Here is a 24,113-nt window from a genome sequence, read left to right on the forward strand (position 1 = left end):
GAAGGTAATATAGTGGAAGCAAAGTCTTTTTTTCATGATGTAAAGTTGAAAGATAGAGAATGGTAAAAAATCCTAAAAAACGCGAAAGTAGAAGGAAAAGTCATCATATAAACAACTCGAATGTACATCTATTATCGAGTATTACAAGCCTAGGAAGGAAGGGATCCAAGAGGAGAGTTGTCTATAGACCTGTTACATACTCTGTATAGTTTTGATAAGGTTAACATTACCTATAATTACTATAAGACTCACATTTTGGTTAAAGACCTAGCATAATTAGCGAGATGAAAAATGACCAAGATTTGAAAAGATCAACCCCCAAACTGGTACCCTTAACAGAAGATGATTTTTTGTATACAAATCCCAAGTATTTGATTAATGAACATGTAAGGGTATGTGTAACCCCAATTTGACCATAAAAAACAATAACAATGTATATATATATATATATATATATATATATATATATATATATATATATATATGCAAAAAAACCTTAAATATAGTAATCTTTAAATGGTAAATACAGTGCCAAATATTAAATAAAATATATGGTTACATAAATAAAAAATGTATAATAGAAAAACATACATAATGCATTCACACAACCAAACAAAAACACTACAAGGTTATTAACTACTTATATCTATAGAAAAAGAAAAAAGTTTGAAAACATAATCGTTGAAATTGTGCAAAAAAAACTAACTGAGGAAGTCGATGAACATTGAAATGGAGCAAAAAAGGGTATATAAAAAATGGTTAGGATTATAGAGAGGAAAGGGTTATTCTTCTTTCCGCGTACAAACAAAAAAAAGAAAAATAAATAAACACAAACACCTATATATATACATGTAAATTTGCATGCTAGAACAAAATCTCACATCGCTTAAAGTCAACAACATGCAAAAGCCAGTGAATTCTGTAAACTTTTCATGAATTCCGCATCGAAAGTAGTTTTTTACAACCACCAACATGAAACTCTTGACAAAATTCGCAAGAACGAGAATTTTGCAAAAAGTGTCACGCAATTTATAATTTGCATAGGGGTTGTGAAAGAAGTGGGGAGAAATTTCGCATGAGGGTTGCGAGGTGAAGAAGATACACACGTTCATTATGTGAATCTCCTTTGTTGGATGTAAAACAACCATTTTCAAATCGTATATTATGTGAAATTCGTGATTTCTATAAAAATATTGTGTAAATTTCATTTCTAGTGAGATTTAGCGAGATCGAGAGAGCATTGCAATATAACACACAAAAATCAAGAGATCTGCTCGTGCTAAGGGTAAAAAAGTCCTAAAAAATCAAGAACCTACAAAATTGAACAGCGAATTTTAAAATTTGTGAGGCATTTGAGAAAATATGTCAAATTTGCCATATAATCATTATTAAAGCATATCAATAACCTACTATAAATAGTATCATAATTATGAGAAAAATGACAAATAACATAAACAAAATAATACAAAAACTTAATAAAAAGATGATCGAGAGTAATAATGCTTTAAATTAAGTTTTTATGATCTTTGAAAAGTTGTTGATGCATACGTGCCTTTGGATTAGGTTATGTAGCCATCAAGTGGAATATAGATTAAGTTCATGCCATGTAAGCAACATAATGTAACCAAAGAGTAGCTATGAAAATATGAGAACTAATGCGTGAACCCCAATTTTCATGGATTTTTGTTCTTTTCTCTTGAATCTAACTGTACGGACATGATCTACAGGATTAGTTTTATAAGAACCCGCTCTTGAATAATCTAATTCTGATGCATAAACAAGATCTTTTTAAAATCAATGGCTTGTAATCTTCATAAATATTCAGCATTCAAAAATCACATTTTTTTTAATCTAAAATACACTATCCAATGTTTGATTCCTAGCAAATTCACCCTGCAAAGCACATCCTCATGGTTGGATTTGCAAATAAAGTGTTGGAAATGCCTTATAGTTCTCATATTCTAGCGACTGTAACCAAATATATAATTTCTCGAACAATTTTGAAATTTCAGTCTAATGTTATCAAAATCGATGTAGATCACCCTACATCTGTAAATTCATATTGAATTGGCCCCTTAGTGAAATAAAAAAGGAGTCTAATGTAACCATTCAAGAAACCGGATCTATGACTCTGATAGCAATGGTATCCCCTCCACTGTACACCTTCCTAACACTCCCTCGCCCTATGCTTAACACAAACCCAATCCTTCATCCCGCCAGATTACACAAGAAAAGGCTACATATATCTTAACACAGAGCAGGCCGTAACCAAGGCCAACACCCATAGGGGCATGGCAAGCAAATAGAACAGGACCTTCAAAATAACGAGGCAAGTCGAACCGTTTCAGGACAGGCACTGTTCATATAACCAATAAGAAGAAGATAGTACCGCCAGCGAAGATGACGAGCCATTAGGAAAGAAAGACCCAAACAATGTTAATAGCCAAAACATCAAAATTTTGACCATGTACGAAAGGCAGCTCTTAAATTGAAATCAATAACATCAGCAGTTCATCACGTCGAGAAATCTACATTTTGATTTACACCAGTTTCCTGAATTCAATAAAAAGTTCAAAACTGCATACTTGAAAGGAAGAAAAACTACCCATCATATTCCCCATTTGAAAATTTGTTCTCTGGATAGAACACTGCAACTACTACCTTACCACCAAACTTCCTTCCATTCAAGCTTGCCCGAGCTCGAGAAGCAGCATCAGTATCCACATACTCCAAGAATACCTGAATTTTTTAATTAATAATCGAGACTATGGGTAACACCAACAGGCAAACCGAAAAATTGCACTCGCACAAAACAATTCATGTTGATAAGGAATAATTTTGAAAAAGGTGACCCAAAATGACCCCTGGGTCCCAAATCATGTCCTCGATCCAAGCCAAAGGGAAGTATAACTCACCTTTCCTACCCCCGGGGTTTGATCTCCATCTGGTCCAGGCCGTGGGATGACAACATTTACCAATGTTCCTGTCGATGCAAGCATCATTAATATTCTCAAAATTTTAAGCAAACCTCAAATTTTTTGCAATTTAGACAAGACTCTAGAAACAAAAAGGTCCATGCCCATTGCACAGTTTTTAAATGAACATATTAAACACTAAAACAAGCTGAGTGAATACCATATTTTCCGCCTTCTCCTCGCATATCCTCCACTATGTCTTCAAACTCCTCATCATCATTCAACTCATCCGCACTTACAACTTGCGTTAAGCACACAACCTTGGTAGGGAGAGCACCTCCTTGAAATACAAGCCTCTGCATGGTAACATATAAATCTTGCAGTACAACCAAACCAATATTAAAAGTGAAAGACAGAAGCCTGTTAATTTGTACATATATATATATATATTGTATATAATATTTTTTTTATTTTTTGAACCAAGTCAACCTTAGTTGACTTGACTTGACCCAACGGCTAGAATTCTAGTCGTTGGGAGGGTCCAATCTTTTAGCTCCTTTTCTCTCCCTGGCGTGTATATAAATAGGGGTTCTCCCCTTTGTAAAAGTATCCTTCTTGCACAATTGAAACATTTAATTAAATATTATTTCTTATATTGTGCCTTCTTGAGTGTATTCCTTTTGTTGGATGTGTGAGTGTGTTCTTTAGAGAAGAGTGTACTTATCCACTTTTTTGGTGGACATGGTGTTCATGATTGAAGGTGCTTCTTGACTCTTTTGTGATTCTCATCAAAGTGCTCGTGTGAGTCATTAGTGGAGTATTCGTGAGATCGTGATTGTACAAGCGTTTGTGGATTGTGACCTTGAATCTTTGAAGTTTTCAAGTGTGTAACACATTGGAGGAGTGCTAGCAGTCTCCTTTTTTGCTAAATCATTTATCTTCTCTCTTCTTCTCTCTATCTCACTCTCTACCTCTATTTTTTTGTAAAATAGATAACAATGAAAATGTCACCATTAAGCTCGTGAAATTCAATGATTTCAACTATGTAACATGAGCCTATATTATGAAGCACTTTATTTGGGGAAAAGGGTTGTGAAGACTAATAGATGAATTTGATCTAGAACCTAAGCTAGTTCTCACCAAGGTATAAGGTGAAAAAGAGGTACCACTAACGAAAAATGAGAAGAATAAAGTTGTAACCACTTATGAAAAGAAGTTGAAGGAATAGAGGATGGGACATGTCTTGGCTTATTAGCAGTATGGATGTTTAAAAATATTCTAACTTTGCCAAATTTGAATATACTAACAAGGTTTGAGATTATATGAAGAAAATGTATTCTCTTAAGTATGTTGCACATGTGTGCAATGTGCAAGATAGAGTTTGAACCATGACCCAAGGAGATGGAGAACACTATAACGATTTATCTAAACTTTGAGAAAAAATGGCTCTTCTAGAGCAAAAATGACATTGCTCCGAAGTTATAGAACTCCACCAAAAACAAATAGATACGAAGCATTTTTTATCAATTTGCCAACGGCTTAAGACCGAAATTTGAATCTACAAAATAAATTCTTCTCCACATAGGAAAAGTTCATTCTATTAAAGACACTATAGAAGAGTTGAGTATGGAAGAAAATACATTGAAAAAGCGTGCGACAAAAAGTGAGGATGACTCGGTCTTGGTTGTCTCTAGACCGAAAAATTACATAGGTGCCTACAAACCACCTCATTATAGAAGAGAAGACAATGACTATGATAAAAGAAAAACTATTTGTCATTATTGCCATAAATCGGGACACATCAAGCCCTAATGCCCTAAACTAAGAGGGACATATGAGAAGAAGGTTGCTTATGTCGGCTCTCCGCAATAGTCAAATGATATCTCCGCATCTCAAGATTTAACCAATGAAAGCATGTCAATGACTCAACTGAGAAAGTATCTTTAACAAGATACTATGATCAAGACTTCAATATTTTTGATAAAGAATGGCACACATGCACAATAAGAACACTTACAACACTTGTGCATAAAAGCACAAAATCACAATCTCTTACAAATGCACCAAAAGCATAAAAATAAATATTCAAACTTTATTAGGAGCTTGGGCTTTGACTCAAAGCCATAAAGAAATACAAAGGGGAGAGCCCCGATTTATAACAACCAAAAGGAGCCTTGGAGGGGCTCCACTCTCAGTGTGCCCCCCAAGGTACCTTTTGGTACTTAAAAGAAAAAAAAAATAAATAAATAAAAAAAAGTTACAATCACATTCATAAAAGTGAATGTGCATAAAATAATGGAAATGACTAGACTACTCCTAAATAGAATAAGAAAATATATATATATATATATATATATATATATATATATATATATATATATATATATATATATATATAAGATTACAAGGTTTCTTAACATAATTTAACATCCGCCCTCAAACTTAGGGTAGGATGACCGAAAGTTTGTTGAGGAGGAAATTGAACCGTGGAGCACACAAAGCTTTGGTGAAAAAATCTGCTTCTGAAGTTACATAAGAAAAATTTATAACTCCTTTAAGATACGCTTGTCGAACATAGTGATAGTTCATCTCAATGTGTTTAGTTCGCTCATGAAAAGTATGATTTTTGGAAATGTATATTGCACTCTTGTTATCACAACATAGCTTGGTGGGCCCTTTTATTGTGATTCCCATGTCTTCTAATAGCTGATGAATTCATACAATTTACATGGTGGTAGTTGCCATATCACGATATTCAACTTCTGTTGAATATAAAGATACTTTTTGTTGCTTCTTACTCCATGAGATCAGCGAGTCTCCTAAAAACACACAAAAACCAATAGTGGAGTGACGGTTATTTGGGTCACCTCCCCAATTAGAGTCAGTATAAGCAATTAATTTTAAATCAGAAGAGGACAGAAAAACTCCCTTATTTAGAGTACCCTTTATGTATCTTAAGACTCGCAAGATGACACTCATGTGGACGAAAGTTGGTGCATGCTGAAACTGGCTTGCAGTATGGACTGCATGAGAGATATCTGATCTGGTGATACTCAAATACATCAATGATCCAACAAACTGTATGTAGGGAGTAGGGTCCGGAAGGGGAACACCATCATCAATCTTTAATTTAGCTTCTACTATAGCAGGAGTTTCACAAACATTTTCATCTGTAATACCTGATCTGTCAATGATCTCAGAAGCAAACATAGTTTGAGATAAGAAATACCTTCTATGAGAGTATGCTACTTCAATACCCAAAAAATAAGTTAGAAAACCCAGATCAGACATTTCAAACTTATCTTTCAAATTTGATTTTATGCTCTTAACTCCTTTAGAATCACTACCAGTTATGAACATGTCATCCACATACAACAGTAATATGACAATTCCTGCATTTAATTTTCTAACAAACAAAGTAGTATCAGTAAAACAGGATGAAAAACCATTTTCTATCATTACGAAATTAAACCTATCATATCAAGCCTTGGGAGCTTGTTTCAAACCATAAAGTACTTTTCGAAAGCGAAGCACCTTTCCTTTAGGAGTCTCCATTCCAAGAGGAGCATCTATATACACTTCTTCAATTAGATCTCTGTTTAGAAAGGCATTCTTAACATCCATTTGATAGATGTTACACTTGTTGATTGAGGCAACAGTTATAAGACATCGAACAATGACCATTCAAGCCACCGGGGCAAAGGTCTCCTCGTAATCAATCCCATATTCTTGACTATACCCCTTTGCAACCAGTCACGCCTTATATCTCTTGAGGGATCCATCACTCTTAGTCTTAACCTTAAATACCCATCTACTCCCTATTGTTTTCTTACCTTTAGGAAGCTCTTGAAATTCCCATGTCTTGGCTCTTCTCAGAGCTCTGAGTTCATTATCCACGACGGCTATCCATTCAGGACATTTTCGTGCTTCTTCGAAATTTCTAGGTTTTATGTAAGAATGAATGACGCTTAGACATGCTCTATGTTTAGGTGAAAAAGATTCATATGAGATGAACCTAGAAGGAGTTTTTCTAAGTCTTTCGGGCCAAAGAAGGTTCTCCTCACTTTGAGGAGCAAACCCACTAGTATCATCATATCTTTCAAGGGCACTTCTGGAGGTGTTTCTTGTTAGGAAAGTTTTAAAATATTAATGTTTACTACCAAAAGAGTTTTGAAAAAGTTTAGTCCCATATCTAAGAGAGAAAAGTTTTTCAAGAGGTTTAAATAGAGAGTTTGTAATCTATTCTTTACTTTGGTAAGCCTTGATTCTTTAGGTGGATTGCGGACGTTGCTGCGCATCGTGCAGCAACGGACGCACCGTTCGCGCACACGCGCGAGCGTGCGCAAGGGCGCTTGAGGCGCAATGTGGCGTTTTGATGGCGCACTTTGCACTTCGCACGCTCGCAGCGGTGCGAGGTGCTTATGAGGTGAAAATATCCGTTTTGCTTTTCGGTTTGAGTTATATGGCCGTTTGAAAAGCTTTAAGTTGCATGCATATCGAGTTAATGTTGCATTGTGACTGTTGGGCGGTTTTGGAGGCCTTTGATTGACAGTCAAAGGTGGGTGACCGTTCAGGTACTTTTTCGCCCTATTTTCAAACCATCAGATTTATGGCCATTAATCTTATTTATCGCAAAACGTTTTAGCCTCTCTAAAAGTCTATAAATATCTTCTATTTTCGTCTTTTGAAGTCACAAGAATTTTCCGACTCTCCAAAATCTTCTTCTTCCTTCTTCTCGATTTGGCTTGCAGAGTACAAGTGTGATAGAGATCATCTGTCCTTGCGAAGCAGTGACTCTCTAGAGGTTCAAGCCTAGTTGTATCCTGAAACTCAGTCGCATCAAACCCTTTTTCGCATCTTCGGACTTCCCGGAGTGGGGCGATTGAAGTTCTAAAGATAGCGATCTTAAGAACGTGCCTCTAGGCTTGACATCTCTTTTCTGAAATACATTTTCACAAGGTTAGAATAACAATTTTAGAACTTCAATATGGCCTCTGGTTCGACATCCAACTCCATCAATCTGCTTAGCCGTGACCTTGAAAAACTCGATTGATTTGATGGGTCAAACTTCAAGCGGTGGCAATCAAAGGTCTCTTTCTTGCTATCTGAGCTGCATATTGACTATGTTCTCAAAAAGCCCTGTCCCACTGTCGCTGCTGGAGAAGTTGAGACAGAAGAACAGAAGAAAGAGCGAAAGAAGTGGTTTACTGATAACTACCGATGCAAAGGGCATATCCTGAACACTTTAGCCGATTCTCTCTTTGACTTGTATTCACCATTGGAGTCGACTGGAGAGTTGTGGAATGCTCTCGAGATCAAGTACAATGCAGAAGATGCTGGTAACAAAAGGTTTATCGTAGATCAATATGTTAATTTTTCTATTGTTGATGATAAGCATATACTTGCTCAAATTCATGAGATGCAAATACTGGCCTATAAGATCAAAGGAGAAGGTATGTATCTTGATGATGACTTCCAAGTTGTTGTCATCATTGGGAAGCTGCCGGATTCTTCGAAAGAATATAGGAATCACCTAAAACATAAAAATGAGAAAATCACTTTAGATGACCTTCTTAAGGACATCCGAATTGAGGAAGAGACTCGTCTTCGTGACAAAAAGAATTCGAGTCCTAAAGAAGGTTATCCTAAAGTGAATTTTGTTAGTAACAAGGGTGGCAAAATCATAAAAACCCAGAAAATCAAAAAGAATTTTGTGAAAGGGAAAAAACCAACTGATAAAAAGAAAATTAGTTGCTATGTTTGTGGCAAGTTTGGCCATTTTGCTAGAGAATGCAGAGAACGGAAGAGGACTGGTCCTAAGCCAAATGAGTCAGAGGAGAGGCTTGTTGTTGTAATCTCTGAAACCTTTATGGTGGCTGCAAATAAGGACTGGTACCTGGATACTGGAAGCACTGTTCATGTGGCAAACGACAGGAACTTGTTCAAGTCGTATGAAGTAGTAGGGGAGGGATGCAATCTCTTTATGGGAAACTCTTCCTCAACTAAAGTGCTGGGAAAACGGAGTGTGAAAATTAAGTTCACCTCTGGGAAAGTCCTAACACTTGAGAATGTCCACTATGCTCCAGAAGTTCGAAAAAATCTAATCTCTACAAATCTTCTGTCACGAAATGGTTTTAAGATTGTTATTGAGTCTGAGATTGTAACTGTGACCAAAGAAAAAATCTTTGTAGGAAAAGGGTTTGCCACTGGTGGTATGTTCAAGATGAGCATAAATGAAGCTACTACTTCTGTTTATATGGTTGACTCCTATTTTCTTTGGCATTCACGATTAGGACATATAAATTCTCGTTGCATTCATAATATGAATAACTTTGATCTTCTTCCGTGTCATGTGAGAATAAAACATAAACATAAGTGTGAGACATGCATTCAAACTAAGCTAACTAGACTCCTGTTTCCTAGTGTAGAAAAGAATTATAAATTGCTTGAATTAGTGTATTCTGATGTGTGTACGATGGATAATGTTTTGAGTCGTGGTGGCAATAGGTACTTTATTACCTTTATAGATGATTACTCAAAATTTTGTTATGTTTATTTGTTGAAACATAAATCTGAAGCATTTTCCAAATTTCTTCTTTATCTAGCTGAAGTACAAAATAGGTTTAAAACAAAGATTGTACATTTAATAACAGATAGAGGAGGTGAATACTTAGGTGGAGAATTTGATAAATTCTGTGAAGATAATTGTATTATCCATCAAACGTCAGCTCCTAGAACTCCTGAACAGAATGGAGTAGCAGAAAGGAAAAACAGAACACTTGTAGAAATGATGAATGCTATGCTGCTTAATACGGGTTTGCATTCCAACTTATGGGGAGAGGCTATACTTTCTACTTGTTATATTCTTAATCGAGTTCCTTATTCCAAATCTGATAAATCACCTTATGAATTGTGTTTTGGTAAGAAACCTAATCTTAGTTATTTTCGTGTTTGGGGTTGTTTAGCATATGTTAAAATTCCAGAAAATAAAAGGAAGAAGGTTGGACCTAAAGCATTTAAATGTGCATTTGTTGGGTATGCTGAACATAGTAAAGCATATAGATTTTTGGACATTGTTAATGATGTTATTGTAGAATCTAGAGATGCATCTTTCATAGAACATAAAAATGCATTTGATTCTCTTCTTGATGGCAACCGGATTATAGTAGATGAACTTCATGCAAATGACATGATTGAATATTCTAATGATTGTGTTGATGAACCAGAAACTGAAGTTAGACTCAGTAAACGCATTAGAAAACCAACTAATTTTGGTTCTGACTTTTATACATTTCTAATTGAGAATGATCCTGTGTCTTTTCAAGAGGCTATGTCTTCTCAAGATGCTGCATTTTGGAGAGAAGCTATTAATGATGAAATAGAATCAATTATGTCTAATAATGTTTGGAAATTAGTGGATTTATATGTTAGTTGCAAAACTATTGGCTGCAAATGGATTTTCAAAAAGAAATTAAAAGTTAAAAAGAAATTATAAGCTTCAAATCCATCAAATGGACGTGAAAACGGCCTTTTTGAATGGAGAATTAGATGAAGAGATATATATGGAGCAACCTGAAGGTTTTGTAGTGCTAGGGCAAGAGCGCAAAGTTTGCAAACTTGAGAAATCCTTATATGGATTAAAGCAAGCCCCTAAGCAATGGCATGAAAAATTTGATAGTTCTCTGGTGCATAATGGTTTTAAAATTCATGATGCGGACAAATGTGTCTACAGTAAAGTAGATAGTAGCTCAATTATTATTATTTGTTTATATGTTGATGATATATTTATTTTGGGTAACAATAGTGAATGCATAAATCAAACACAGATTTTTATCTTCCTTGTTTTGTATGAAAGACTTGAGTGTTGCAGATGTTATTTTAGGAATCAAAATTATAAGAAATAAAAATGACATTATATTATGTCAATCACATTATATTGAGAAAATTCTTACAAAGTATGAATATCTTAATAGTTCACCAGCATGCACCCCATATGATCCAAATATGAAATTGACTCCTAATGATGGTGCTAGTGTTCAACAATTAAAATATGACAGTGTTGTAGGTAGCCTTATGTATGCAATGAACTGCACAAGGCCTGACATTGCCTATGCAATGAGTAAAGTGTGTAAATACACTAATAATCTTAGTCATCAACACTGGAATGCAGTGAACAGGATTCTTAGATATCTAAAGCATACTTTATACTATGAAATTCACTATACCGAGTTTCTTGCTGTTATTGAAGGGTATAGTGATGCAAGTTGGAATACTGACTTTGAAGATTCCAAGTCTACGAGTGGTTGGGTTTTTACCCTTGGAGGAGGAGCAATTGCATGGGGGTCTAAGAAACAGACCTGTATAACTCATTCTACAATGGAATATGAGTTTATTGCTTTGGCATCTGCTTGTAGAGAAGCTGAATGGCTTAAGAATATGCTAGTAGATATTCCACTAGGTGAGAAGCCTATACCTGCTATTTCAATGTTTTGTGATAGCCAATCAGCTATATGTAAAGCAGGTAATATGAAATACAATGGGAAGTCTAGACATATTAGTCTAAGACACAGTTTTATAAGACAAATGATTGATGACTATTATTTCATTGAAATATGTGAAGTCATGTCAAAATTTGGCAGACCCATTTACGAAAGGCCTTTCGAGAGATGTCATCAATAAAACATCGAGGGGAATGAAAATTAAGCCAATTAAGTCATCACCTAAGGATACCCAACCTAGAGCGCTGAAGATCCCACATGCATAGGTTCAATGGGAAACGAATTGGTGAATGATAGATATTGAGCATATTTATGTAAGCCCATTACTGATGTGTGCTCATGAGCTGTAACTAATATGAGGGTTGAGCTAATAACTCTTAATGAGTTTGTAGGCCTTAAGGCTAAGCTGTGTGTTACAGTACACCTAGACAGTCAAAGGTGGGTGACCGTTCAGGTACTTTTTCGTCCTATTTTCAAACCGTCAGATTTATAGCCATTAATCTTATTTATCGCAAAACGTTTTGGCCTCTCTAAAAGTCTATAAATATCTTCTATTTTCGTCTTTTGAAGTCACAAGAATTTTCCGACTCTCCAAAATCTTCTTCTTCCTTCTTCTCGATTTGGCTTGCAGAGTACAAGTGTGGTAGAGATCATCTGTCCTTACGAAGCAGTGACTCTCTGGAGATTCAAGCCTAGTTGTATCCTGAAACTCAGTCGCATCAAACCCTTTTTCGCATCTTCGGACTTCCCGGAGTGGGGCGATTGAAGTTCTAAAGATAGCGATCTTAAGAACGTGCCTCTAGGCTTGACATCTCTTTTCTGAAATACATTTTCACAAGGTTAGAATAACAATTCTATCTCTATGAGTATAGGTGATGGAATCTCTAGGAGGTTCCTCATCGACATGATGAAATGGAGAGGACACAGGACTGGTTTTCCTGGTTTCATTATCACTCGAGTCATTCTGATTTGACTGGTTTCATTATCAGTTGAGTCATTCTGATTTGACTCATCATCACTAATATCATCACTTTTAGTTAATAGATCAAATAAAAAAGAATAATCTACGTTCTCGTCATTAGATTCAAGGTTTTCGAAACCACTAAGATTTTCCAAAAAACTTACATTTCTGGAAACATACAATTTGTTATTTTTAACATCATAACATCGAAAACCCTTTTGTGTTTCAGAGTAACCAAGAAAGGCGCAAGGAATGGCCTTTGGGGAAAGTTTGTCGTTTTTATCAGTAAGAACAAAACATTTACATCCAAAAACCCTTAACATGCTATAATCAGGTTCTTTCTCATACAATTTTTCAAATAGGGAAATCTTGTTCAATTTTTTTTATGAGAGTATTTATGAGATAGACTGATGTAAGAGCAGCCTCAGCCCAAAGTTTCTTTGGAATATTTTGCGAAATGAGCAAGATTCTAGTTGTTTCAATGATATGCCTATGCTTTTGTTCAGCTAACCCATTTTGTTGTGGGTTTTTTGGACATGATTTTTGATGAAGAATACCATAACTTTCAAGATAACTCTTGAATTCGTTTGAAAGGTATTCGCCACCAGAGTCGGATCTAAGAATTTTTAAACTTCCATTGAATTGATTTAAAACCATCATATGAAAAGTTTTAAATGTTGAAAACACTTCATGTTTATGTTTAAGAAAATATATCCAACAAAATCTAGTGTAATCGTCCAAAAAAAATTACATAGTACGAGAATCCTCCTTTAGATATCACAGGAGCCTGACTCCATACACCGGAATGAACAATTTCAAAGGATTTTGTCGTAAACATGGATCTTTGGGTAAAACGTAGACTTTCCATCTTCCCAAAAATACATTCATTACATAAAAAAATCCTCTTTATAAAGATGTTTAATAAAAGGTAAATAAGACATTTTAACAATGTTGGGATGTCTGAGTCTCTTATGCCATACATGAATATCTTTGTTTTGAGCAACATTACAAAATTGATTTTAGAGAACTTGAAAAAAATCTACATAGTAGAGGTCTCCTTTCCTAGAGCCTTCCCCAATCAACCTCCCGGACCGACGATCCTGTATCCAACATTTGTTAGAAGAGAATTTTATATCGCAACCATGGTCCAAGAGTTGAGAGACCGAAAGTAAATTTAAATTTAGTTTAGGTATAAGACAAATTTTTGGAACAAAGAAATCTTGTTTTTCAAAATTGCCTATTCCTTTAATTTCAAGAGGTGTTTCATCCACCATTTAGACAAAAGATGGAAAAGAATTTTTAGAAAACTCGGAAATAGAACAAGCACTTGGAGTCATGTGAAAAGATGCACCAGAATCTAGAAGCCAAAATGTCACACCGGGAGGTGAAGATGTAGACATAGCGGCTCCGAAAATGCCTCCCTTGAGAAGAGGTTGTAAAGCTTCTACGATTTGTTGAAGAGAAAGAGACCCATCTAACAATGATGGCCGTTCCTTCAGTTGAGATGTCATAGCCATTGCAAGTAATTTCTTCTATTTTGGGCAAATAGGTTTAATGTGCCCCGACTCTTTACAAGAGTGGCATGTGAGCTTGCTATAGTCCCTCTTTGCTCCTTGACCACTTGAGTTTTGATTCTTGAAGTGAGGGAGCTTGTAGGTCCTTAAATTGCTCCCCGGTCTTGAGACGACATTAACACCTTCATTTTCTTTATTGTTGGAAGGTGTAGCTAGAACACTTGGATTGTTCTTGTTTATACCTATCAGTGTCTCTTCTCCACTAAGTTTAATAATTACATCTTCAAGAGAGGGGGAAGTGACGGCGGATAAAAAGGAAGACCAGATTTGTTCAAATTTGGGCCTAAGCCCATCCAAAAAGTTAAAAAATTTATCTTCTTCCAATTGTTTATGGCGAAACTCTATGGCTTCTCCACTCCATTTAGGTTCGAGAATAGCAAGCTCGTCCCAAATAGAAGAGAGCTCGGCAAAGTACTCTCTTATAGTCATCTCCTCTTGTTGAAGCGTTAACACCTTTTTTTGGAGATAGTACTTATGAAACAAGTCCCTAGAGGTGTACATCTTCTCAAGATATTCCCATGCTTGAGAAGCCTTCTTGAACTTGATGATATTTACATTAATTCTCATTTCTACGGATAAAAAAATCCAAGAGAGGATTTTAAAATTCCTCATTTTCCATTCTTCATGCTTTTTCGTATATTCTTAAAGAGCCTTGGTTCTTTCATCACCTTCAAGAATTTTTATTTCTCCTTTCTCTAGCAAGGTTATCTTGGGTTCTGGTTCGGGAATCGACCCCAAAGCCCTTTTTCTTTGACGTGAGCTTTCATGTTTCCGGCCCAAACATGATAGTTGAACCCATTGAGTTTGAACCCAAGAGAAAAATGAGTTTTTTTTCACCCATTAGAGAGGAGAAATGATGAAAAACAATACGTACCTCAAGGGTTTTTCAAGTCTTTCTTGATAAAGGAGGCTTCTAAAATATTGCCCGAAGAAGATGATCCACTCCAAAATTCAATAGCTTGAAGGCACGTTTTTTGAGGCACTCAAAAATGAAGAAACGCATGATCCTCCTTCAAACGAGGCTTTGATACCATGTGAAAGTATCTTCAACAAGATACTATGATCAAGACTTCAATATTCTTGATAAAGAATGGCACACATGCACAATAAAAACACTTACAACACTTGTGCATAAAAGCACAAAATCACAAACTCTCACAAATGCACCAAAAGCATAAAAATAAATATTCAAACTTTATTAGGAGCTTGGGCTTTGACTCAAAGCCATAAAGAAATACAAAGGGGAGAGCCCCTATTTATAACAACCAAAAGGAGCCTTGGAGGGGCTCCACTCATAGACGTTGGAGCCCCTCCAACGGTCACAAATGTGACCGTTGGAGGGGCCCAACGTCTATTTGAGTGGGCCCCCCAAGGTACCTTTTGGTACTTAAAAGAAAAGAAATAAAAAATAAAAATAAAAAATAAAAATAAGTTACAATCACATTCATAAAAGTGAATGTGCGTAAAACAATGGAAATGACTAGACTACCCCTATGACTAGAATAAGAAAATATTATATATATATATATCATCCTTTATATATATATATATAATATATAAGATTACAAGGTTTCGTAACATAATTTAACATCAACAAGTAGAAGCTCTTCAACCTCTTCTCAAGGGAGCGTCTTCTGCAACTGGAGTCATTTTTTCATCTTATTCCAACCCCGGATAAATTTTCTAGGCTTCTTGATTCCGGCACATCTTTTCACATGACCCAAAACAATGATATTTCATCTGAATATCATAACTCAAGTGTGTCAAATGTTTTTATGACCGATGGTATATCTCTTCAAATTGAAGGAATAGAAAATTTTAAAAAGGATATTTCAAACTTAAAAGTTTTTTTATTCCAAAGGTCCGTCACATCCCTAAATTAAACTTAAATCTTTTATTCGTCCTTCAAATATCCGATTATGGTTGTAACATTTCATTCTCTTCAAATGAATGTTGGGTATAGGATCGTTAGTTAGGGAAGCCAATTGGGTAAGGCCATAGAGAATGAGGTCTCAACTATATAGATTTTTTGGAGATACCCAAAGATGTTTTTTGTTGTAATGTCCAAAAATTAGATTTAAATATATGACATAGAAGACTAGGACATCCAAACGTATCTAAAATTTAATATTTTTCAAATTTGATTTTTTTTTATAATCTTAATGATTTCTCTTGTGAAGATTGTGCTATTGGAAAAATGAAGAGATTAATATTTAATGATAGAACTTTTGTTTCGTATAGACCACTCTTATAGTTCATTCGGATGTTTGGAGGCCGACACTTGTTTTATCTAAAGGTGGATATGCATATTATGCCATATTTGGGGATGATTTTACTATACATACTTGGATATACTTAAGCATAAATCTGAAGTTTTTTTTCATTTTCAAAACTTCCATAAGTTTGTTAAAAATATGTTTGAAAATTAAATCTCTATAATTTAGATTGATTCAAGGGGAGAATTTCATGGGATTGTTAAAATGTAACATGTAAATATATATATATATATAATATTATATATTTATATTTTTTATATCTTTTTTTATTTTCTTTTTATTTTTTTCTAGTTCACTTTGAACTAGATGGTCAAGATCTCGTTAGATCTTGACCACATTTATAGTCGTTGGACCTCGTCCAACGAACCTCGTCCAACGATTATAAATAGAGTTGTTGGACTAGGTCTAATGATTCTTAGGAAGACCTTAAGAGCTCCTCACTCTACTTTTTTTATATATAGGGGTGAACCCATCCTTTGTAAAGTAATGCTTCTTAAGCATTTTGTGAATGAATATAGTGGAGAAGAGGAACTTGAAGGACGATGAGAGACCAACTCCTCATATTCTGCACGACTAAGAGTAATAGATTCACTAGGAGAATTGGTTTCATGCTCCACCTCTAGTTTTGTAGCATTAGCTTTTGGAACATTTGGCTTCAATGGAGAAAATGCAGGCCATCCATGTTTATCCCAGCAACGATCTTCTAAATGTCCTGATTTTCCACAATAAGCACAGGCACATTGGAGTTTACCTCTACCTCTCGTACCTCTTCCACGACCTCTGCCTCTAACATTCATAGTATTTCCTCGTCCGTAACTAAATGGTACAGCTAAAGCAGATGACTGAGATGCAGATTGAGATTGTGGAAGACAGATGGCAAGTTTACTTAATCGATTGTATGCATCAGCAAGAGTAGGAACATCAGACCCGATCAACATTTGGACTTTTGCAACTGAGAACTCTGACGATAGGCCTGTGAGGAACCAAGCAACCATAGTTTGTTCTTGATGATCCTTTTGTTTTGAGCAACACAGAGGAGCATTCAGTCTTTCAAAGGCAGCCTTAACAGAGGCATAGTATTAGGCAAAGGATTGATTACCTTGCTGCAAATTATATATTTCCTGTTTAACTTGAAGAATACGACTCACATTGGTCTCTTGAGAGTACGTATCTCGAAGAGTGACCCACATTTGTTTAGCCGTATTGTAATAAATTAAGCCATCTGCAATATGAGATTCAATGCTATTCATGATCCATGACATAACAATGTCATTATCTTCTTCCCAAGTATTATATCTTCCTGTTTTATCATTTGGTTCAGATTCCAACAGAATATGTTTTCTACGATGTCTTGACACGAACATCATAAAAGTTCTGCACCACCTTGCATAGTTTGTTTCATTTAATTTCACGAAAGAACCATACGTGAAAGGATTGGCGAAGGCTTTATATTCCCCAATAACCTCATTCTTATAATCAGATTTTTAAACTTCACCCCTCATGAATAACATAAACTAAGGAGCCACAACCAATATTGTTGCTGCAATAGATGTCCACGTGCACAAAAAAAAATTGTCACAGTTCGTAAATGATCTGCTCCACAATATTCAGATCCACTATGGTGATTTGCCTTCACCACGACACCCAGATCTGTGATCAGATCTGAACCAACCATGACATAAGATAAAAACCATATGCAAATGCACGGTACATATGATAAAAAAAAGACAATATAAACTTTTTGATCTTCACAACAACCTGAGATCCAAAAGAATATGCATATCCATGACTATATAAGAATCTCTTTTTTTTCGACAACCAGAACATACAGAAAAAAAATGACGATATAAGATGTTTAATCTTCACAGCAACCTGAACATATGATCAGATCCAAAAGAATATGCAGATCCACAACGATATAAGAATCCCTTTTTTTTCGGACAACCAGAACATAAAAAAAAAATTGACCCACGACAAATCTGGTCGTCACCCACTTCACGACGTCATTACTGCACCCGTACCTGTATCCACCAGATTTGGTCAACCGAAACCCATATTTCCACCACGACTTTTAGATCTGATTACATATCTGAGTCAGGACTTTTGTCAGACTACAAATCCGTTATCAGATTTGTACCACTCGGTTCCAAAAAAAAAATATTGACCAGACACACCTTAGATCTGATCCCCTTCATGCTATCTGGTACCCTTCACGCAAGCTTTGGCGCAGACCCCGAAATCATGCTCCCAAGGCTGATGGCTCTGATACCATATATATATATATATATATATATATATAGAGAGAGAGAGAGAGAGAGGGAGGGAAAGACGTCTTAATCATTTTTAGGTCTAATCTACTCTAGTTTAAATAGAGATATGGATAAATTTACATATGGGTCCCTCATTATTTAGAAAATACCAAAACAACCTTAAGTATAAATAAAACTTTAGGTCAACTTATCTTAACAAAGATAAACAAGGAGTTAAAAATATTCTTAAAACTAAATTTGAAATGACTGATTTAGGTTTTTTAAGATAGTTTCTAGGAAAAGAGGTTGTTTATTATCCTAGAGGATATTTATTATCTCAGTCTAAGTTTGCTTATGATATTGTTCTCATGTCTAGTATATCAGATGACAAAAATGTTGACACTCTTGAAGTAACAAATGTCAAAATAAAAATTGATGATTGGAAGCCTCTGGATGATCCAACTCCTTATTGATAGTTTATCAAAGTTCTTTCTTAACAATTACTAGACCTGATAGCACACGCTATATACACTAGTCAATTTTAGCATGCTCCCACCTCTGTTCACATGAGACCTGTTTTGCGTATTATTAGATATCTAAAAAAAATCGATTTCTAGAAGCATTTTTATGTCTTCCTCATCTGCACTAGATTTACTTGGATATACTGATGCAGATTGGGGAGGTGATCCTAATAATAGGGTACCCAACTATGGTTTTTTGTGTTTTCTTAGGTGAATAGTTAATCTCGTAGAGATGCAAAAAGCAACATGTTTCCCTCTCTTCAACTTAAGTCGAGTACCGAGCCATGGCTACAACCACAATAGAGGTGGTGTGGCTAAGAAGATTGTCGGTTGATATAGGAATCAAGATTCTAGAAGTTTCAAATCTACATTGCCAGCAATAACACTTTTCACGAAAAAACAAAGCACATCGAAATGGACTGTTACTATGTTCGAGAGGAATATCTTCAAGGAATCATTGATCTGCCCTATGTCACATCTGAGTACCAGTTGTCAGACTTTTTTATCAAACCACTCGTTGCTCCTAGGTTTCACTTCCTCTTAGGCAAACTTTCGGACATCATACCGTAAGTTTGAAGGAAAGTGTTAAATTGTATATAATATCTTTTTTATTTTTTCATTTTTTGGACCAAGTTCAGCTTAGTTGACTTGACCCAACGACTAGAATTCTAGCCGTTGGGAGGGACCTCTCTCTTTCTTTTAGCTCATTTTCTCTCTCTCTCTCTCTCTTGTGTATATGAATAGGGGTTCTCCCCTTTGTAAAAATATGCTTCTTGCACGCTTGTAATATTGAGTGAAATATTATTTTTTATATTATGACTTCTTGTGTGTATTCCCTTTGTGGGATTTGTGAATGTGTTCCTTAGAGAACACTTGTGTATTTATCCACATTATTGGTGGACTTGCTGTTAGCGATTGAAGGTGCTTAGATTGTTTACAAAGCTCACTATAGTCTATAGACTCTATACATAGTTTACTAATGATTTCAAATTTCCCATGTAAGAACTAATCAAATAGGGAGAAAAGAAAAACTGTAAAAACTAAAGCAACTTCCTCCCATAATGAAAACAAACTTCAATAATTGCTGGAGACCACCTAAATTTCCTCTGAAAAAATAAAGAAAAAGAAAATCAAGGCATCAGAGCCAAAATGTCATCTTACAACAGGCACCAAATGGCACCTTCCAGTGCTGGGGCAGCCAAAGACATGTGGTCTCCGCTGGACAGCAATACACTCCTGCTTCAAGGCAAAATGGTGTAGGAGTGGCAACAGAAGCGCTCAAGCATATGATAGGGTCATGTACTTGAGAAAGAGAAGACACACATTCAGACATAGAAGGGAGCATGTATATGTCTGTAGGCATGCATGTGCACATTTCTGCCGGTGCATACGCATGGGTGCATGTTCGTTTGTGTGTGTACACACCACATGTTCCTTACCTGCAAAGCCACTTGCTGTTGTGCCTGCAACAACACACTCTCCTGCTCAGGCCGAGGCTGAGTGGTTCCTTGATTTGCACGCCGAACTGTGAGAGTTTTATCACCCATCTTAATGCCATTAAGAGCAGCACAAGCAATGTCTGTAACACTAAGGTCCTGATATATACAGAATGCATAGCCTTTTGAATTCCCCGTTTCCCTGTCCTTGACAAGGTCAAACCCTTGAAGAGTTCCAAAAGACTCTAGCAGCTCCCTTATTTGTGCTTCTGTGAAGTAATAAGGAAGCCCACCCACAAAGATTCGATCAGGCCCCTCTAGACCACCAGCAGAACCAGGTGATAACCCAACAGCGGCCAGGTTTAGATTAGCATTAGGCTGGCTCGGACCCAGAGCTGCAGCCAAAGAAGGATTATAATCACTAGGCCTCCTCACTTTGACAGGTGCTCCCTATGCAATCGAAACACAAAATCAGTAAAACAAACCAAACAAGCACCCTATACTGATTTGATTATTTTTGTAATAATGATTAAATGTCGAATTGATTCACTCAGTCATGAAATAAAGTATTAGAGAAAAAAAAGAAAAAAAAAGAGACATGAAATCTATTCATAGAAATGATGTAAACAAGAAGCATAAGCAACATGTTGGAATTGATCTAGAAAAGAACACACATGCACAAACGATTAGCATTATTATCCTTTTCATCAACCAGCAGCTGATCTTCAGAAGACTTCTAATAATAGTTGGACCAAAAATCAGCTAATTTATTGCATGGATGACAAATGAACATTTCATTTTCAATCAAAACACAAGAAATGCCCTGCCAATAAAATGTGAAATTAGCCAATAATAAAAGCTTTACTAGGAACAGTATTAAAAGCTTTACTAGGAACGGTATCGTCACCAAAAATATTGGCATGATATAGTGCAGTTGTTACATTTTTTAAATAAATTAATTCTTAATAAAGATTTAAATGCCATAAATTCTACATTAATAATAATTAGTCGGTTTGTGATCTTATCACATTTTTGTTAGAAGTAAAATAAATAAATAAACTAAATCTGGAAGTTTATAGGGCAACTATGTTACACATTGTGGTGAACAACAAGCCGAGCTAACAAAGGAGCCGAGTCTGATCAGCACCCTTGAGTTCAATTAGGCTTAAGTCGGCATGACAGGCTCGTGAAACGTGGTCATATAGCATTTTGTGTTTGATAATGAACAAAGAAGCCCCAGTCCAACAGGTATGGCCTTTGGCTGTATTGCAGGAGGTGGCGGGTTCGAGTTTCGCCCATCATAACATTCCTTTCCTTTTTATTTTGTGATCGCAATCTGCTCTCTCGAGCCCAGCCGAGCTTGAACCTCAAGTTTTTTAAATGAACCGAGCTCAACCAGTCAAGACTCGGGTCATGTGCAGCCCTGGTTAAATACCATTGATAACTTTAAAATAAATTGAAAAGGATTTTAAATTAAGAAGAAACCTCCAAAAGTTCAAACTCAAAAGATAGATTTGGGGTCCTTCTACAGCCTAGGGAAAGGCCACTCATCCTTCCTACATCGATATGGCACCAGTATAACATTAAAGAACCAAGATCTAGGTCTTAGAGGAATACCTCTCTTACCCACATATCGGAAGAAAGAGGGATGTCTAGTTCGGTTTTTACTTCCCTCTTGTTTCAAGAATTGGGGAAGGTGCAAGAGAGAGATGGCTTCTTCAAGCCAAAAATACAGAAATGGTTGAGCCCAAGAAATGCTCGAGTCATCAAGGCCTCCGGAGGCCAACAACCCAGCCCCTATCTCCCCTTGTTTTTCTTGAAAAACAAGGGTTTTATGCACCACCTTTTTCTCATGGCAGCCCATAGGAGTGAATCCCCTCCATGAAGAACGTATCTTCCAACAACCGCCGAATCCAAACAATTTTCATAGTAGTAGTTGGCATGACTCAATATTCAGCTTCAGTAGATGATAATGACACCTTTTGTTGCTTTTTTATCTCCAAGAGATTAATGAGTCTCCTAAAAATACACAAAAGCCAGTGGTGGAGTAACAGTTATTTGGGTCACCCCCCCAATCAGAGTCAGTATAAGCTATTAAATTTAATTAAGAAGAACATAGAAATACTCCCTTATTTAATGATCCCTTTATATATCTGATGATCCGGAGAACTGCACTCATATATACTGATGTAGGTGCATGTTGGAATTGGCTGTAAATATGAACAACATGTGAAATATCAGGTCTAGTGATACTAAGATACATTAGAGATCCAACAAGTTGCCTATAAGGGGTGGGATCTTTTAGAAGAATCTCATCATTGATTTTCATTTTTTTTCCTACTATCTCAGGAGTTTCGCAAATCTTATCATCTGTGATTCCTGACCTGTCAATGATCTCAAATGCAAGTTTAGTTTGAGATAAAAAATAACCTCTATAAAAATAAACAACTTCAATTCCTAAGAAATACGTTAAGAATCCTAAGTCAGACATTTCAAATCTACCTTTTAAAATGACTTTTATGCGTTTAATTCCTTTAGTATCATCCCCTGTTATTAGAACATCATCAACATATAATAATAGAATCATTATTCCTGCATTGGATTTTTGGACAAACAAAGTTGTGTCGGTAAAACATGAGGAAAATTCATTTTCCAACATTACATTATTAAATCTATCGTACCAAGCTTTGGGAGCTTGTTTTAAAGCAAAAAGCGTTTTTCGTAGGCGCGAAATACTTTATCTTTAGGAATCCCCATACCTGGAGGAACATCCATGTAGACTTCTTTGTTAAAATCACCATTCAAAAAGGCATTTTTAACATCCATTTGATAAATGTTCCATTTCTTAATTGAGGCAACGATAATGAGACATCTAATAGTAACCATACGTGCAACATGGGTAAATGTCACTTCATAGTCTATTTCTTATTACTGACTATATCCTTTGGCAACTAGACGAGCCTTATACCTTTCAAGAGATCCATTACTCTTGGTCTTGACCTTGAAAACCCATCTATATCCTATAGTTTTTTTACCACTAGAAAGATTTTAAAGTTTCCATGTTTTAGCTTTCCTAAAAGCTCTAAGTTCATTATCCATAGCTTCTTTACATTAGAGACTCTTCTTCGCTTCTTCAAAGTTTTTAGGTTTCACATATGAGTGAATGGCACTAAGGCATGCTTTATATTTAGGGAAAAAAGAATCATAAGATATAAACCTAGAAGGAACTCTTCTAGTTCTTTCGGTTCTTCGAGGATTTTCATCATGTGAAAAGGTAGATTCACTAGGTTCATTATATTTCTCAATTGCACTTCTAAAAATGCTTTTATCTCTACGAGTATAGGTGATAGGATCACTAGATGTCCTTTCTTCCATATGATGATTGGTAGATGGATAAGATGACTTGTCATTTTCTTCTACTTCATTATCACTAAGATCATTATATGCAAATTCATCATTACTAGAAATATCATCATTACTAGATAATAAATCAAACAAGAAAGAGTAGTCCACATTTTCTTCGTAAGATTCACATTTTTCAAAACCACTAACGTTTTCTAAAAAGTCACGTTCTTAGAAACATATAATTTGTCAATTTTAATATCATAACATTGAAATCCTTTTTGGGTTTCAGAATATCCAAGAAATGCACAAGGAACGACCTTTAGTGAGAGTTTGTCATT

At 35.7% G+C, this 24,113-nt stretch overlaps 1 protein-coding gene across 2 annotated transcripts in view; it reads right to left on the reverse strand.

Moving 5' to 3' along the window:
* Positions 1-2,457: 2,457 nt before the first annotated feature.
* LOC149841580 (splicing factor U2af large subunit B-like) overlaps positions 2,458-24,113 on the reverse strand; it is a 36,344-nt gene continuing 14,688 nt past the window's right edge. For both annotated transcript variants that reach the window (XM_089998561.1, XM_089998560.1), the window contains exons 10-13: positions 20,434-20,880; positions 3,136-3,271; positions 2,916-2,983; positions 2,458-2,739 (exon numbers count right to left, since the gene is read on the reverse strand). In XM_089998561.1, the coding sequence (XP_089854687.1) occupies positions 2,602-2,739; positions 2,916-2,983; positions 3,136-3,271; positions 20,434-20,880 (789 nt within the window). In that variant the 3' untranslated portion in view covers positions 2,458-2,601. The remainder of the gene's footprint in view (positions 2,740-2,915; positions 2,984-3,135; positions 3,272-20,433; positions 20,881-24,113) is intronic.

Source organism: Nuphar pumila, chromosome 3, assembly GCF_984573655.1.
Source record: "Nuphar pumila chromosome 3, dmNupPumi1.hap1.1, whole genome shotgun sequence".
In the NCBI taxonomy this organism is placed as follows: Eukaryota; Viridiplantae; Streptophyta; class Magnoliopsida; order Nymphaeales; family Nymphaeaceae; genus Nuphar; species Nuphar pumila.